Below are 18,279 nucleotides of genomic sequence, written 5' to 3'. Positions count from 1 at the left end.
GCCCTGCCCTCGCTGCTCTGAGCCCCCTGAGCGCCCTGCAACCGCCTGGAAACTCAGCACGGCCTGCAGGGGCTGCCAGCCCTCCCGCAGCTCCACAGCACGCCCTGAGGGGGTGCCTGGTGACAGCTGGCACTCTGCAGCCACCCTTCAGCCGTGCCGTCACAGAGCTCCAGCCCAGGGCTCCCAAAGAGGGCGAAAGTGACCACTTGTCCCAGTGACTGGGACTCCAGGGTACACGCTGCTCCTGTTTCTCACGCACTGAAGCTGCAGATGCCGGGTACAAACATCACACGGGGGTTCTGAAGTGCGGGCACATGAATACCTCAACCTAGTGCATCCCACAGTATTTGGGATTACACTTCAGCTAAATACCTTTGGGAGCTCTGTGCCATGGTGCTCAGTGAGCACAGTACAAACCCACTGATTTCCAAGAGCTGATCTGGAAAAAGCCCTGGAACACAGGCAATTGTTCTCTCACAAAAGTTGCTGCCTCCCTTTTCTCCCCGCTTTAGTCCTTCTTTTCACTCAAAACTATCTTTGAACACCTGGCAATGTCTGATGGTCAGCACCTGCACTAACCTATGTAATTACAGACCACAGCTGCACCTGAGCAGCCATGGCCTGCCCCTCAAACCTGTTCGTTTGGAATACCCACAGGGACAGACTGGGAAAAGATAGCAGCTTCTTTTTCTCTGAGGTCTTGAAATAAGGATTTTGTGAAAAAGACTTGAGGAAACAGGCAGAAGTGTCCAGGATCAAGACACCATCACCCTTGATCATCCAGAGGCTGAAACACAAGGCCACCTCTGATTCACTAACCACACCCTGTTTTATTTCAGTTTTTCTCTTTCTAAGCTGTCCTCAGAGAGCATGAAGATGCTGGCAGGCAGGCAAAAAGTTTTCTGGTAATTTCTTTCTGATCCAGCACATTTCCCACAGATAATCATTCTATAAAGCTCACCAAATCTAATACATGCCAAGGCACACCACCACCTATTTTAATTGCCTGGTACAGGAACCTCAGTCACCCCATTCCAACCACAAAAAATAGAAGTCCCCTTACTTGTCAGTTTCAAGTCTCTCCAGGCAAGTCAATCTAGAAGAGCAGTCTCAGGAACTCCAGAGCTGTTGTTATCCAGTAAATTTAATATGCAATGCAACAGGTAAGCTTCTCCAATTTGGCAGAACCACTTCTGAAACCCTCACCACACTGACAATCGCTTTAGACTAAAAAAACGTTACAAGGTCCCTGAACCACACTCACACCTGATCTCAATCAGGACTAATTGACTTCCAGCATGCCTGAACACCTGTGCAACTCCCACGCCAGTTTCTACTCCTGTACTAGACATTAATAATTCTTCTTTCCATTCCTTTAATGCATAATGTTACAATTCCCAGTGCTAGGTCAGGAATTGCCAATGCTCACTTTATTTTGAGCTCAAGATCTGTATTTCACCCCCCTGCAGTTTCTGTGTGCAGGTTCCTTGCAACACAGCAACTTTGCAGCACCTAAGGGGCTCACAGGAAGGATGGGGAGGGAATTGGGACAAGGGCCTGGACTCACAGGACACAAGGAATGGCTTCATACTTCCAGAGGGCAAGATTAGATGGGATATTGGGAAGAAATTCTCAGCTGTGAGGGTGATGAGGCCCTGGGACAGGTGCCCAGAGAAGCTGTGGCTGCCCCATCCCTGGGAGTGTCTCAGGCCATGTTAGAGCTTGGAGCAATCTGGAAGAGTGGCAGACATCCCTGCCCATGAGGGTGGAAGGAAATGATCTTTAAGGTCCCTTCACACCCAAACCATTCTGGGATTCTCTACCTTTGACACGGGAACTTCCAGTTATCCCTGGCCAGGTAACAGGGGCTCAGACTGCCACTGGCAACCGGCCTCTGCCCACTGCAAGCAAATCCTTTCTGGAGCATTCTCCAGTTACCAATGCTACAAATATTTTACTTTGGGGAAAGAGAGCACTTCAACTCTTCCACAAAAGCTGCTGCCTCCCTTTTCTCCCCACTTTAGTCCTTCTTTTCACTCAAAACTATCTTTGAACACCTGACAATGTCTGATGGTCAGCACCTGCACTAACCTATGTAATTACAGACCACAGCTGCACCTGAGCAGCCATGGCCTGCCCCTCAAACCTGTTCGTTTGGAATACCCACAGGGACAGACTGGGAAAAGATAGCAGCTTCTTTTTCTCTGAGGTCTTGAAATAAGGATTTTGTGAAAAAGACTTCAGTTCAGCAGAGCCATGGCAAACAGGACTGGAATAGCCATGGGAAATGCAATTTCATGCTACATAGGGTGATAAATTAGTTGGTAAAACAGGTTAGACTAAATGTGGAATCTGTGTGAAGTTTCCATCTAGTAAGGAAGGTGCCTGCAATGTCACACAAAACACTCGATGGCTTATTCTTCATTACATTGTCACCACTATCTCCAAAACATTGCCATCATGGCTGCACTCTTCTTCCATGTAACTAGGGAATTAGGAGCAGATAAGTATAGAAAAGGAAAGCCAAGTCCAGCCCATGTCAAGCTGAGGCTACTTGGCTTCTTCTAGGCCCCTGACTTTAAGCCCTTCTGGTGGCCAGACTAGCTGTAGGGAGCTCCTCCAGTCACCACTGGACACAGGCAGAACATTGCGTGGAGTTATAAAACCACTATAAAAACTTTGTCTTTGCAATTTTTCAAGGGGCCAAACTAATTTTTTTTTGCTTTTCTCAAAAGAGCAAAACTAGTGTGAGATGCTGACAGGCATCTCTTGAGACATGGGAGTCACCCAGGGACCGCTGCTGGCTGTACTGCAGCGCTGCAATTAAAACAAGTAGCAGTCAATTAGAGCTGGCTGCAGCAAGCCAAGGACACCAAGAGCCCTGTCCATGCTGCCCCAAACTCTGCCTCAGACCTGCCCCAGGCCTGGCTGCTGGGGCTGGGCTCGTGGAGGGACAGGGCCAGGGCACAGGGCCCCTCAGCAGAGCCACCCTCAGCCCCAGGCACAGACTGCACTACGGACTGACAGAGTTCAGGTCATCAAAGTCTCCTCAAGTTCTGAGACGTGGATTGAAACAGAATTTTTACTTGCAGAGACAAAAAATTAATAAAGCTGCTTATCCTCATGCGCAGCTAAGGGGACAGGGAACTAACAGAGCTGGAAGGTGCTCCCTCAAACCCACCCTAGGACATCCTTTGTACACTGGTGTGCCCAGCACTCCTGTCTGCAGAGCCAGCAGATCTCCTCGGAGAAGGGAAGTCACCCTGAGGGACTAGTAAATACAAGGTTTTTGTGTTAGCCTTTTGTTTATAGCAAAATTGCTTAAATTCTGCCCACAGCTATTTTGCTGGGGAAGACACAATGTCATGGAGGGTGCATTGTCAGCCAGCCTTACTCTCCTAATCTGAAGATGGTTCCCAACCCCTCTCTGTGAGAGGGTGAATGGTTACAGGAAATGCCAGGATGATCCAGAACTGATGTAATGAGTTTGATGATTGGGAAACTCAAATCAATTTCGTTTACTGATCCCCAGCAGAAATCAGAAGAGATCATGGCTTCCAGGTCAAAGACCTTTGCTCAACTTTCTGCTGCTCTGAGTTAATCTTTCTCTACCCAGCCATCGGAGTGACCAGCACAGGTAATCTTTAACCAGTGGCCATTGACTGACAAGGATCACAGCATTTCTCCTCTGGGGTCTGAGCTGTCCCAGCACTTGCGGCCCTTACCTCTGTCCATGAGATAGTGGTAAATATGCCCTTTGAATGCTGCAGTACTCTGGGATAAGCTGATAAACACCACCTTTGTCTCCTCTGAGCCCAAGAATTCCTTTAGCAATGTCTTCTCAAAAATTATATGGCCATATCCAAAAGTGATGTGAGTCAGCACAGTTACTGACATTAAGGAAGCAAAGGGATAAATTCAGTTCCACTGTTGGATATGTGTAATTTTTCTCCATTAAAGATTCTGGTCTAAATCTTTGACTCAGATTTGTCTGGAAGTTTAAGCCAAGGGAGCCATGCCCATGGCTGGTGGGACAGTGGCAGGATTTTTCCAAAGATGATAATAGTCAGCCCCAGATCAGTTGAAGAGTATTATGTGCTGGAATAAAGCCACAAAGGTACAGCTCAGATTTTTGCCCCTGCAGTTATTCCTTCAGTTTTGAAGCTGTTCTTCCACTGTTTCTGCACACAAAAGACACCATCCCTGTGATTACCATTTCCCTCAACATATCTTTCATATTGTGTATAAGATAAATGAGAGGAAAGAGCTTGTGTAGGGATCAAATTGTGTCCTTTGTCCAGTGACACCTTACTCACCAGGAACTCCGCATATTAAATGGAAGCACAGAATAATTTAGGCTGGAAGGGACTTTTGGAGATCATAGGACTCAGTCCTCTGCTCTGAGCAGTGCCAGCCTCACAGTTAGACTGCACTTCAAAGTTAGATGATTTTGCTTGGGGTCATAGGTACATATTTCCAAGGGAAGAATCTGGCCCTCAGGTCTATGTGCAATGTATGTTGCATTATCTGCCCCTGTGTCACCTTTAGTAACATTTAAACAAACCAGTTACTTTTTTTTTCCAGGAATTTCCCAATACTTTGGCATTTCATTTCAGAGAACTGGACCCCAACCAGTCTGCAGCAGTACTGGATGTTGCAATGCAGTTCCAGACTTTCCCCAGGCTCCCTGTGGAGTGACCAGTGCTTCACCGACAGTTGCAGAGCCCCATTTTGAGGGAAACTGGGTTTTTTTTTCCCCCAGAAACACAACCCACAAACACCAAATAAATGGTGTTTCTGCTGTGATTAAAAGTAGCACATTTTAGGTTTTTTTCTTCTAGTTTTGCACAACGTGTGGCATTTTGGTTTTGGGTTGGTTGATTTCTTTTTAAGATGAGGTCTTCTTGACCTAGTATATCCTCTTTTTTTCTGATTAAGCATATTGTCATATATCTTCTGTAGACTTCAAATGCACATCTGTACTTTCAGAGTAGTTCAGAGTAGCATAAGGAGTTTGCACACTGGATGCTGATATAATTTTACAGGCAATTTTTAGATACCTACTTTCCCCAAAACAAATTCTACTACTAGGGCAGACTCTGAACTAGTAGAAGTAGTATTTTTGTCATCTTTACGCTGTGTGCATGTACCAGTCCCAAACGAGGAATTACTATTTACATAACAGGACCGGGATTAGAAATCAGCATTTTAGGAAACAATAGATTATTCTTGCCATGACAGATTTGCAGTCCAAGACAGAATTAAGCAAAAAAGATGGGTCATCAGCTGGTAACAGAGAGGGTTAAGGAGGAGAGGGCAAGACACAGAATGTTTTCCAAATTTCATTTCATGGTGGTTTTCTGCTGCTGGATGGACACATCCAGCCAAAATCAGTAAAATTACCTGGTTCCTCACTTTTGTTAAGTATTTATATTGAAAACTTTGCTTCCTAAACCACCAAACTATTACTTCAGACTTTTCCAAAATGTTCTAATGGAACAGAAGTATGGTAATGGAAGTAAGTGATGAACCAACTGTTAGTTAACTAGCAAATGTTCTCATACCCAAAATGTGAGATTATTTTATCTGACTTTATAAATCCCAGGTTCAAATCCTATTTTAGCCTAAAACATGAAATTCATCAGGCCCTAAACTGGAGGTTTATGCAATGGTCTCTTTGTTGGATGAGGTCCTGGGAGGTGTGTGCCATTCCTGGGTTTGCCAGTGCTGTTCAGACAGGCCCAACTGAAGCCAGGCTTTCCCACTTACCTCCCAGGTGTGCTGGAAAAAGTAAAACCTGAAAATTACCAGGCAAAGCAGACAGTACATCAAAATTTAAGAAAGAAAAAAGACTGGCAAGCCTCAGCAGTGAACATGAGATGACCACTGAGGAACTGATGAAATCAGTCTCACTAGCAGAAGTAAGCAATTAATATGCAGCCAGAGTAAACACTCTTCATCTCAGGGTTCAGCAAAACAAAGAGCTGAAACCCCCTTATCTTTTGCATTTTTCCCTCCCCACATGTGCTCTCTAAAGGAACAGAGAAAATTAAAGTCTCAGAGTTTTTCCATGGTTTAGTCTGACTAAAGGTGACTCCGGCTCAGTGCAGTGAGGGTCATCTCCCTCCCCCAGATCAATATTTTAATATGACTTATCAGAACAAGAATGAATTGTTTACTTTAAAATCTCAGGATCCCATAAAGGGAGAGGGAAAGGTGTCCACTGGAAGCAGAGGCTTGCAGCAGCTGCCCACTGCTGGGAACTCAGAAAAGAAACCACGACTCCAAAGATTCGAGTACAGACAGTCAGCAAAATGTCCAGCGAGAGAATCCCAGTTCTGCCAAGCCCTAACAACACACCAGAGGATCCTTTGGCTGTTGTCTCCAATGGTAAGTGCCTTCCTGAGAAAAATTCATGTGAGGAAAAGGAAATGCTAAAAGAGATTAACAAAAATAAAACAGTGCAGGTAGATTTCCAACACTAAGCACTTCATCATACTAAAATATCCACACATACCCAGGGCTCAACTGTGTAATTTAACAGGATTTAATGTCTTGGACCTAGGGATCTCTACCTGCACTTGGAAAGAGATTAGGCTTTTGTTAGGGTAGTGTAAGCCACCCTGTTTATTGTTTTTAAGAAATGGAGTGGTGGGGAAGCTGACAGACTTTCTGGGGGACCAGGAATGCTTCCCGGTCTGGCCATGTGGAAAGGACAGGTTCTGTGACCCATCTCAAAAAACCCTCTTGAAAATACATTTGTTCTTCACAATTCTGTTCTCTGCATTAGAACATCCCAATGACGTTCTTTACACAGATGTCCAGCAGAAGAGAAGCAAAAGGGGGATTTTTTTTCTCTGATGTTTATGCTTTGTTTTCTCCCTGTAACTTTCCCATTATTTTGGGTGTTTTTTCCCCTTGCAGTACTAAAAACTAGTGGCCATTTTTCTTTCTTGCATGCTATTTTGTCTTAGAAGTATTCCTGTTGATTTGCTGGAAGCTTCCACATAGCTGAGGGACTAAAAATTGCCTGTTTGCAGTGGCATCAGCTGCCTTACTTTCTCCTTATGTGTTCTGCAGTGACGTTGAGTCCTTCTACCAGGATTTCTGGGCTTTCCTGTTCTGTACAGGATTGCTAGCCTTTTCCTCAGGGAGCTTCATTAGTAGGAATTTGCATGATCCTTCCCCTCTGCTGCAGAGAGAAAACTGAGTAAAATGTGCATGAGGAAAGGTAAGGGAAGACACCAACACTGAGGTGAATTAGAAAGCCAGGTACAGCACCTCTGTCCCTTTGACATTCATTTCTTACTCTCACCAACTGCAGCATAGGCACATTTACCAAAACCAGCCCCGTGGACCTCAGGGCTACAGCTGCATCCTTACTGGCAGAATGTTCTGGCATGACTGGGTTTTTGCCATCATTAATTCCAAAGACTCGGTGCCATGTGATGCTCAGGGTGTGCTGCAGCTCGTCTCCTTCTTTCAGAGATGTCTCCTTCATAGTTGGGACTGCATAGGAGCCTGACCTGTGGATCTGCACATCTGCCTGTTTTGTATGTATGTTCAAATGCTCAGCTCTGTCCCACTGCAGCACTACAGACTCAAAACATAGACAGAACCAGTGGGATGTGAAAACCCCTTGGATGTCAGCCATGCCTGAGCATCTCTAGGCTTGCTTTCATGGTAGGGATGGGAATGCCAGATTATTACTGTTGTAATAATCACATGGAGAAAAGAAACAGCCTGATTTGGTAACCAGACACTGAAGGTCCATTTCTCTGCTGTTCTGTCCACCAGCAAAGGGCACTCAGAACCCAGCTTCTACTGCCAGCTTGTGGCACTGAATTATCACAAACCCTTCCCTGAGGTCCCTCATGTAAATCAAGAACTAAACTGATCCAGAGCCCTACTAAGTCTGCCCTAACCTATCAACACTGGTTGAACTATATTACAATTGGGAAGAAGACCCAGAAGATATAAAGTTACATCAGAGGGTGAGGACACCCCTGTTACACTGCGAAGAGCAGGCTGGTGGTTCAGGTGTGTCAGTATAGGTGGGCAGCAGCTCATCTGGGGGCCTTGGTATCACTTCTGTGCGGGCACTTTGACATTTGATGCTGTGGAATTGAGTGGGCTGATTTGTGAGCGCTGTGCTCCCTTCACAAAAAGGGACTGATGAGAAGGCCAAATCCAGGGAAGAGTTCTCAGAGGATGAGCCTTTCGAGGGCTTTAACTTCCTTAACACTCTGTTGCTAAAGCAGAACCAGATCTAGAAGACTACTGCAGAGTCTGGGTTTACTACATGTGGGGAGCAAATTCTCTGCAGTATTTTAAATGGGAATGCATTTCTGAGCTTAGAAATAAAGGAGAGGGGAGTCGAAAAACACTTCTGCAAGACATCCCATTCTCACCTTTTGGCTCAAAAAGACAACTGCATTCCCTCCCAAGAGGCTTCTAACCAGTCCACAGGGGATTCTCTTTTGAACCAGAAAGTTCAATTTTCAGTATAAAGGCTACTGCTGTTCACCCCAGCCCCGGTTTTTAACCTCCCCCCTTCCATGTTCTCCTCCTTCTCTGTTTTCTCTGCCTCTCTGCAGCATTCAGATGTGATGATGGCATATAACTGAATTTCCATGGTTTACAAATCCCTGTGCAGCATATTTGTGTGCTCTTGATCCACTCCTTAGTCCACATAATCTTTTATGGGATGTTTTCTACTCTTAGACTGAGAGTGTGCAGACATTATTTGGCTAGCACGCTAAACACACAGAGAAACTCTTTGAAACACCCAGCCTGTGCAGAGATGAGCACCACAGCTATGGACCCTAGAGCTTAATTCTCTCATGTACAGGTGCTGATGTGTCCCAGAAGAACATCATGGAATAGTGCAGGGGCAGTGGGACCAGGACTACAGACTAACTTGGCTGTCTTGTATGTGGAGTACTCAAAAATGCTGCTAAAAACAAGTATATGAAAATCAAATATAATCCCCAGCATTGTGATTCCTCAGGTCTCACATAGCTGTAAAGGTCTGATGCTGATTCTGGGCTGACTCCACCACTTACAGGAAGACACAGGCCCTTGCAGAAATGACTCATCCCTCTCCTCAGAAATTTACCTCCAGAATAATACAGATTACTTTCTCAGGTGCTGTCCATCTCCCTTGTCTGTAAGGGCACTCAAAGCCACTTAGCTTTTACATTCCCACAGCTCGCAGAGACACAATATTCACCTCAAATCAATTCAGGATCCTGTGTCCCACCTCCTTGTGAGAACCCTGATGTGCCACATATAAATATGCACAAACCTGGTCTAGTGTCTGTTTTGCAGGTCTTTGAAACCCCCTCTGCTGAAGTCTGCAGTGTGCCTCCATCACTCCTTCCCCAGGCTAAGGAGCTGCTCCCAGAGCTGTGGAGTGTGACAATGGTGTTTGTGTCCAGTCTATCAAACGCCATTATCACACTAAATAGTTCCTGGCAGACAAGGCATCGGGTCAGGAAGGTTTGGGACCTCTAGCAGTCCATCTTCCCACTGTGCTGAGGAATACACAGCCGCGGTATGTGCACAGGAGGATGACTCCGCTCCTTCTTTTAGAGGCAAAAGCACCAGAATATAGGAGAAACCATATTCTCACACATGCACTTCCAGATCCCCACGGTAAAGCACACCAGACATCTTAAGGAATCATCACTATACTGTCATCATTAGGAATGTGGATTTCCTTGGCATTAATAGGGCTGTGTTTACCTCTGAGAGGCCAGCTTGTGGTTTTCATTGAACTGACCAGGACAATAAAAGGCAATTAGCCAATAGAGTGAAACTCCATCTCTGACTTTGGGACCAAACTACAACATACATTTGGAATATTAATTGGCTGAGATGCTCATGGCATTTTTCAAACAGAACACTTCCCAAAATTCTGATAAAAATCTACTGCCTCTAACTTGAAACACCATTTATCCAATGCTTTTAGCTTTGTTACTGTCCCACCACACTCAAGCCCCTTGCCTTATGTTCTAAACCTCCTGTTTGGGAAACAGTCACAATGTCGTCACAGAAATTCTTCTGAACGCTATTGTAAAGAATAGGTATCATCTGTAGGAACTTCCAAAAGCCAGGTACCAGCAATGCACTGAGAAGCCTAAATCCCACTGAACAGTCCAAGATTTGTTATGTTCAGATTTGCAATGGAAGTGGTAACTTTAATATTTAACAGTGTGTTCCAAACGTCACCTTTCCTGACTTCTGAGTAACCCAGCATGCATATGCATATGCATATGCAATACTGTGCAAACCTTGTACTTGGCATATTAAATATATTGATGTTTCCATAGCAGCTGAACCACAGGGCCATGGATGTAGACACAGAGATGTTCTTCTCCAACACCAGTCCACAGAAGCCTGTAAGGAAATCCAGGAGATGGCTTAGTTTGTTTTCAAAACCTTGCCCCAGTGTTAAGTCTCAGGCACCAAGAGCAGAGGATCAGCTCCTTCTTGGTTGCTGGCATCAGCATCAGGATGATTCCAAAACAATGGCAAAAGGCAAAAGACTAAAGTTTATCCCCTCAGGTCACTGGTGTGTGTCACTGTTCCATGTCAAGAGTAGTTTCACAAGGTGGGATAGTGAGACTCAGTGCTCTGAAGAAATGAAGTCTCTAGGTTCTTTTGCCTTCTTGGGTACCATTTTCTTTACTGTTGATGAGTTTGGCAGATTTTTGCTTTTAGTGGGTGTTCCTTTCCTCTGTTTTTGATGAGTGGTTCGGAGAGATTTCAGCCCCAGCATCTCACAGTACTCATTGCACTGGTGAAGGGCTCTGAACTGCTCAATGAAGGAAAAGGAGCAGTTGCCTTTAAACCCCTTGTATCTGTAGTAACAAAGGGAAAAAAAAAACAAAAACAAAACCAACAACAAACCAAATGGGAATTCAATATTAATTTTCAGCACAGGGAGGCAGAGTATGACTGCTGACTCATAAGCAACTTGAAAACATTAAGCAAGTCTCTTCTACCCATGCTGGCTTGAGAAGCATCGACTGCCACAGAAACTCAGACTGGGTCATTGGGAGGTGAGAGGAATTAGATAACAAATGGTGACAGAAGAGGGAAAAACATTAGAGGCAAAGCTCTGTGGGCTGGGTCCTGGCACTGTCTTTCATGGCATTAGGCTGGGAATAAAATTGTCTGCTGGCTACCTTTCTCAGTAACACACACACAAAATCCATGCTACATCATTCTCTATGAACAGTTCTGTTGGCCACCATGAAGAAACAGGTTTGCTGCACAAGGTGTTTCAGAACTAGAAGCTGTTTCCAGCTAAACATGTACATCATTTCCATGCTATGCTGCTCCCCTCCCCTGGCTGCCTACAGGATCTCAAGGAGCCAAGCCCCTCAGGGAAGATGGAAGGAGTGTTCCTGAGGAACACCCAGCCTCCACTGTACCTCCCACCATGAGAAGTACAGGGCACATGTATCCCTCTTCTCCTCACCGTGCTTCTGGATGCTGACAGTCCTCCCAGGGCCTGCTTTTTAAGCTGCATCAGCTTATTTTAAAATAAGCTCTTCAAAGGAGCCTTTTTGGTTACATTTTTAGGATGGAGAAGGAAAAAGAAAGGCCAGGGGGCTCCTCTTCTTTTTAAACCTTAATCAGTGCCTGTTCTACCCTGTACTCTTGGCTTACTGGACATCCAGTGTCCTCAGAGGAAAACTGTGAGTTGAGACTACACAAAACCAACCAAACAAGATTTGGTTCTAAAATGAACAGAGGATGCTCATTCCCAACATCCAGAGAACATCCTTCCTCAGGAAGACTGCACAGTGCTAAAGAGAATACTGCTGCTCTGAGAAAGTCAGGCTCCTGTTGACAGACAGACCCTGCTCTGGAAACCCCACTCAGTTGGCTCTGAACAGCAGGTGAACTTTGAAGGGATTTTCCCCTCCTCTCCAAGTAAGCTCTGTGTTTGTTTAACCACAGCAGGTTGAAGAACCATGTCATTGTTACCCCAAGACTATATCCTGGAGTCCAGCAGGGTCATCAGTGGTTTTCTTTTCTTGCTCCCTTGGAGAAATCAGAGACTTCAGACTTTAATGAGCTGCTCTCAAGAGCTCACGATATGTGTTGTGTTGGTGGATGCACCACACACACCCACAGAACAGAAATTCCACAGGCAAACACACCTGCCCTCAGCAAGGGAATTTCTTCTATCCAGCACCAAACCAAACCAAATCTTCCTTAAATCTGAAGGGGAAATGTTGGATTTGCCCTCAGGCTTAAACTCCCCAATGCCTCTTGTTACCATGAGGAGTAAAGCTAAACTTGTCAGTGCCCAGGAACCAGGCAGAGTTTCAGATCCAGACTTGGCAACCAGCAATCCAGTTAATGACCATAACCGTGGGTTACCGTGCTCCTGATTCCCTCCTTTGTGTGCACTATTCCTGGATAAATCCCTGGGCCCTCATGCACACTGCGTGCACAGAGCCAGGCACCGTGTTGTGGTATTTTTGTTTCCATTCACGAGAGAAGCTACAGAAGAGCTGATTTTAAGGCTCAGGAGCGGCACTCTGGCCGCATTAAAAATGCTTCCCTGGTGTTCCTTTTCCTAGATCCACTTCGCCCTCTCCTGACAGAACTGCAGTGCAGCTCCTGCAGCACATTCACAACACCACTGCTTTGGGCTCCTCTGAGTTCCAGTTCCCTGGCAAAACACACAGAGTGAGGACAAAAGATCAAAATTCTTTCCTCCACACATCGTGGACTCTCTTTTGGAGTACAGAAGAGATATGTTCTGTGTCCTCTCTGCCAGCACAGTTCCAGCCACACCAGTCCCACTCTGCATTTCTGGCTCAGTAGTGTTCTTCCTTCATGGGATCGGGTTAGCTCTCAGCAGCTCGGCTGAACACACCCAAAGCAGCAAGACCCAGCAACACACAGGAGTTCTGGGCACTGAGTTGATTTTCCCCAGCCATGTTCACAGGAAAGGAGCATGCAAACAAAGTACAGGACAGGAAATATCTGTCATCTTGCAGGAATACCATTAGCTAAATAACAAACAAAATTATACTCAACATTTTCAGGAGGCTGTTCATTTAGGGAAATTGTTTTCCTTTCTACATGCCTGAGGTGATCCTTACTACAGCTTGCATTGTGTGCTCACTTCTTCCTCCCCAACACAATGTGTGTTTTTATAGGAATCATTTCCCACAGTGAGCTGGACAACATTCACTGAAGCATTTTTATAAATCTTCTGATTCCTGAGAACGGTGTTGCCTAAATAAAACATTTATTACTCTTTTGGCTAGTAAGAGGATGATGGACATTCATTTCAACTGCTTTTACTTTGGATCTACAGCTGCAAGAGTAAATCAGTAAATCAGTCTAACTGAATGGATGCCAGCCTGCAAATGTTCAAGATTCTCCCAGAATATTCTACAGTCACATTTTTAATAATTTAGATTTTATTGCGAGGTTTCTTCTTGTATCCCAGGGATACAGACAAGGTCTTTAGAAAAAGGCTGAACACATGATCAGATCTTCTTTCTCCTGCCAGATTCTCAAAGGAGAATATGAAATTAAAAACACTTACCCCCATCCCCTTTCCCTGTCCAGCAGCCACTGCCTACTCCTATCCACAGCTCTGCTGGCCTGTGTTATAACTAGAAGCCTTAATTAACTTACGAGCAGTGGACTAAAGTTAGAATATTACAGGCCTACATCTTTACACATACACTTAAGTTTCCCCAAAAGAGCTGAAGCCTTTGCAACACCACTAGAAAACAGGCTCTAGCAATGTCCCGAATAATCTTTTGTTTTGCTGTTTTTGATAGAGAAAGGGGAGAGATACCATCAAATCCCTTCACAATTGTCCTTGTTTATCAGGGAAGTGGCCAATACACAGCATCCCACTGAGAAGAGTCTTTATAAAAGCTTGTGTCACAAATACCTATCCCAAAGTTCTGACACTTTTGCTGGCTGCAGGAGGGATTCCAGGGTGCCTTTTACCCCAGACTGCAGCCAGTGCTGGCCCCATGTGTTCAGCCCAACCTTCCTCCAGTTGATGGACCACCAGGAGCCTTACCTGCTGTCACCAGAACCCTTCGTGTCACTTGTGAAATGCCCTTTGGACAAGCCCGTTTCAAGGGAGGCATGCAGGAAAAACAAAGCTCAATCTACAGGGTAGCCCCATTCTTTCAAAACAAAAGTGCCTCCTTTACAGGCGGGTGTTCCATAAATATGAACACGAAGAAGTTAAAACACATAGATAAGGACTGTTTTCTTCTAAAGTTAAAGTAAGAATGAATTTCCAGTGCACCCTCCCCCATCCACATTTAACTGTGAAGAGACAGAGGAGTAAAGCATAACCACACTGCTGAGAAATCACGTTCACTCACCCTTTGGCCAGGGTTGCTATGCCAACATCCGTTAACTTCATCCCTACACCTGCAAGGCAGCAAGGAAAACACAGAGCTTAATTTACACTGGAATTTCTAGGACAGTATTCACATATGGAGGCATTAAATACTATTTATTGAGTCCCATTTTTCACTTTCATTATTTGTCACATTTTTTTCAAAGCATTTTAAAGCACGCCAGTTAAGAAGAGGATGTTCTCTGTGTCACCAGCAGTTTCTAGAAGTCAGGCTCATGCCACTATTTTACAGCAGTCAGGGTGATCAACAGCACAGCTTGTTTCCTGTGCTAGGATTTTGTTCTTTCTCCTTTAAATTACTTCAGGGATCTTGTTTAGATGCCTTTTTGCTATTTTTCCTGCCTTCACATATAAAAGAATATAGAACGTTTCCTAAGATTCCAGCTTTTTCTGGTTTTCTTCAAGAAGGATCTCTCTTCCCCTCTTCCAAATACATTGCAGGACTGAAGAGGAGTCACGCCCGTGGCAGCTGAAGTAGCACTTAGCAAACATGAGGGTGTTTCTTCACTATTCTTCTTTTTGAAGGAATATATTTCTTCAAAACTAGCCAGGACCCAAATGTGGAGCATTCCACTGCCACATGATTGTTGGTGAGTATTCAAATACAAGCAAAGGAGAAGGACCAGGGTGTCATTAACACCTGAAGTCCTTCACTCAGCAACTATTTCATTAATCTGTGGGTGGTGAGTGAAAAAGGCAGATTTGGCTCATACTGAGTGAATCAGGACTGAGTGTCCTGATTCACTAAGGTACATGCAGAAGAACAACTCCTCCATTAAGAGTGTAAGATTTAGTTTCCTTTTCTGAACTGCCCTCTTACAAGAACATAAGCTAGATAAAAATTGCCCCTACTCAGACAACTCACCTTGCAGGTCAGTGACAAGCAAGTTCCCATTGGTCTTCTCATACACCCAGTGCTGAAAGGTGCAACACTTCTGGCCAGCCTCTGAGTCTCTTCTCAGGAAATTCACTTCCTTGCCATCCTTGACAGAGTATTTCACAAACTCCCCAACCAGCTCCTCCTCCACTGTGGCATAGGGGATGTTATTAGCAGGGCGATGAATGAGAAAAATCTGAATGATTCTGAAATCAAGGGATAGAAACTAATAAAATCCTGAGAATTCTTTCAGTAAGAGGGTAAGAAACAGACAAAAGTGGCCAATGATCTCAGAGAGTGAATCAACAGCTACCAACTCTAAACCAATCTGGAAGGACTGTAACACCGGTCCCAGGTTTCCTCTTTCCTCTTTAGTCCTAGCAATCAGTGTGTTGCCATGGCACAAGATGGTAAATATAAGCATATATGTATATAAAATATATATTTATACTCACTCTGGTACTTCTCCAAAGCCTTCCAAGGGTTCAGCTTCAGCTGCATATAACTTTGCATACTCTCTTGCAGTATTTTGGACATAGCATTCCTGTATTACAACAGACATGCCTATGGGAATATTGCTCAAAACATTCAACAGATCATCTGTTTGAATTTGAGGACAACTTTGGCCCAGAAGTCTGGATGACAAAGGCCAGGGGCAGCTCACCTGCAGTGCCAGACTGTAGTTCTTCTGCAGCAGCTCGTCCCTGCTCTTGGTGCCGTAGGTGAGGGCGCTGTGCACCTTCAGCACGCAGGGGTGGCCGGGGGCGAAGGCGGGGGCCAGGCCCTGCAGCACGCGGCTGCGGAAGGCTCTGCGGTGCATCCCCTCGCCGAAGTGCAGCCCCTCTGTCATTATTGCTCCATGCAGTGTCCCACCAAAGTAGCTGGAGCTGAGGGGGTCTTCTCTGAACATCAGCTGCATGAATTCAATTTCTTCCACACCTAAAACATAACAGGAATCTCTGTAGGCACGTGGAGGGGTGGGCATGGGACAGCAGATACATCTCTCCAGAGAGGAGGAAAAAATGCTCAGTGGAAGCACAAATTGTGTTACTGAGGGCTGGGACCCCAAGCAGCTCCTGAGAGGCAGCTGCTTGCCTGTACGATCTAAAGTCAGCGTGGAGAACGGTGGCAGCTCAGGATCATAAGGAGAGAAGACAGACTGTAGCAAACAAGTCTGTTACAGATGAAATCAAGGAAAACTCTGGATTTCACCCCTTTGAATGATCATTGGAATCCAAATGCAAAAAAATTCATAATGGGCAGAAAAGCTAAGCACTGAGAGAAACTAAAACATTCTAACTGCACTTCAAGGGTCTCTAATAATTTCAAGGACCATCAGTAAAGAAGATAAATAGGAGAACAGAACTACACAACAAGGAAGTCCTTCCAGCTGTCCCTTGCAGTTACCTCTGGTTTAGCCTCTGTACACTATTGCCTCTCTTCAAAGCACAGAGAAACACTCTACAGATAAGGCCAGAATTAGAACACTCCTTAATTCCACCTAAAATTCTCTGATTAAAAGTTATACAGTGCTGCTACATGAAAAGTCCTGTCTTTATTTTGCACAAGGAAATAAATGCTTAATTTTAATTCTTCAAGGAAAAGAAAGAAAAGTCACCATGCCAACTGAAAGCCTGGATCTCTGCAGGCTGTTCAGGAATGACAACCCCACTGGCAAGGCACTATCTTTAGCTGCAGCACAGGCCACATGGCCAGTGTCACTGAACACCAGTTAACACACAGGGAAAGCATTCCAAAGCTCCTTGCCTGCCTTTCTCCTGGAGTACAGTTACACAGCAGGTGACCTGCAAGAACCATGTGTTTGTGCCAAAGAGCTGCCAGTGTGTGTATGTGTATGATGCCATGCAATGCTACTTCACTTTATATTTACCTTCATAACTCTGAAAACTTGCAAGACGTTCCAATACTAGGAGGAAACAAACAAAAAAAAATTTTGTAGTAAAAAACTCTGAATAGAAACTGTCATGGTCATTATTATTAATCAAAACTCTAAACTGGGGCTTACCTGCAGCAGTCAGATGAAACTCAGCAGTCACCTTTCCATACATGTTATTCAAGCAGCAATAATACATTCCTTGGTCTTGGTAACTGGCTTCAGCTATTTCCAGAGAGACGGGCGAGTCATCCTGGGCACTGGAACAGAGCATTTTGTGCTATCACATATTTTACTTGTTTTCACTGGAAAAACTGATAAATTTGATCTCTCTGCACTGTTTATTTGTTAAAACACAGCACAATTATTTAGCAAATAATGACATGTATTAATGCTACAATTAATATTGCAATACAACAATCAAAATCAGAAGAGTTAAATCAAGAAGAATCAGAATAGAAAGTTTAACCAATTCATGCAACTTTTTCTCTCCACTTAAAAGAACACCTAAGAAGAATCCTTCCTACAAAATTCTCAGAAGTGTGCATTTTGATGGAAATGTATTTTCTTTCTTTTTTTTTCTCTGGGTAACATTACTTTTGTATTTTTGAAATATTCTGAACAGTTTTTTAGATCAGAATACAGAATTACAAGGAAAATATCAGAATTACAAGGAAAATAACAGATTTCATTAAAATGGAAAGGGTAGATGCTGTTCATGCCCTTAAGAAGCTTTTATTTCTACCCTTCTCTAGGTTAAATGAGGTTCGAACTTCTTTGATATTTTTTTGTAATCTGGATGATACTGGCTATGAACAAGCTGAGACGTGATGTAACATAAACTGTGACCAATATCAATGCACTGTGAGAAGATCTGCCTCCATGAATAGCAAAGTTACCCTAAAATTCACAGTCCTTCAGAAACATTCCCTTACCTTCTCTGCAGCCGAGCCAGTATCTTGGAATCTTTAGTCCATGTAATCGTGGAGTCACCATGAATGTCACCAAACTGACAGCACAGCTTAATACTTCCAGAGCAGTCGGGGAATAACTCTGCTTGGATCTTCTTCAGCAGCCTGGGGG

The 18,279-nt window shown here is 44.4% G+C and overlaps 1 protein-coding gene across 3 annotated transcripts in view; it reads right to left on the bottom strand.

Annotated features, from left to right (window-relative positions):
* Positions 1 to 1,126: 1,126 nt before the first annotated feature.
* The window catches only part of ALPK2 (alpha kinase 2), a 35,356-nt gene continuing 18,203 nt past the window's right edge, over positions 1,127 to 18,279 (bottom strand). The window contains exons 4-11 of one of the 3 annotated variants that reach the window (XM_084225878.1): positions 18,132 to 18,279; positions 17,329 to 17,456; positions 17,194 to 17,229; positions 15,967 to 16,241; positions 15,758 to 15,846; positions 15,291 to 15,508; positions 14,388 to 14,436; positions 1,127 to 10,865 (exon numbers count right to left, since the gene is read on the bottom strand). In XM_084225878.1, coding sequence (XP_084082004.1) covers positions 10,631 to 10,865; positions 14,388 to 14,436; positions 15,291 to 15,508; positions 15,758 to 15,846; positions 15,967 to 16,241; positions 17,194 to 17,229; positions 17,329 to 17,456; positions 18,132 to 18,279 — 1,178 coding nt within the window. In that variant the 3' untranslated portion in view covers positions 1,127 to 10,630. Of the gene's footprint in view, positions 10,866 to 14,387; positions 14,437 to 15,290; positions 15,509 to 15,757; positions 15,847 to 15,966; positions 16,242 to 17,193; positions 17,230 to 17,328; positions 17,457 to 18,131 lie in introns of those variants that run through there. The other 2 variants (XM_084225879.1, XM_084225880.1) reach the window with 2 other exon arrangements.

The sequence above is a fragment of the Fringilla coelebs genome (genome assembly GCF_963513975.1).
Source record: "Fringilla coelebs genome assembly, chromosome: Z".
Lineage (NCBI taxonomy): Eukaryota > Metazoa > Chordata > Aves > Passeriformes > Fringillidae > Fringilla > Fringilla coelebs.
Note: the sequence above shows the minus strand (reverse complement) of the source record. Positions and strands in the feature narration are given on the sequence as shown.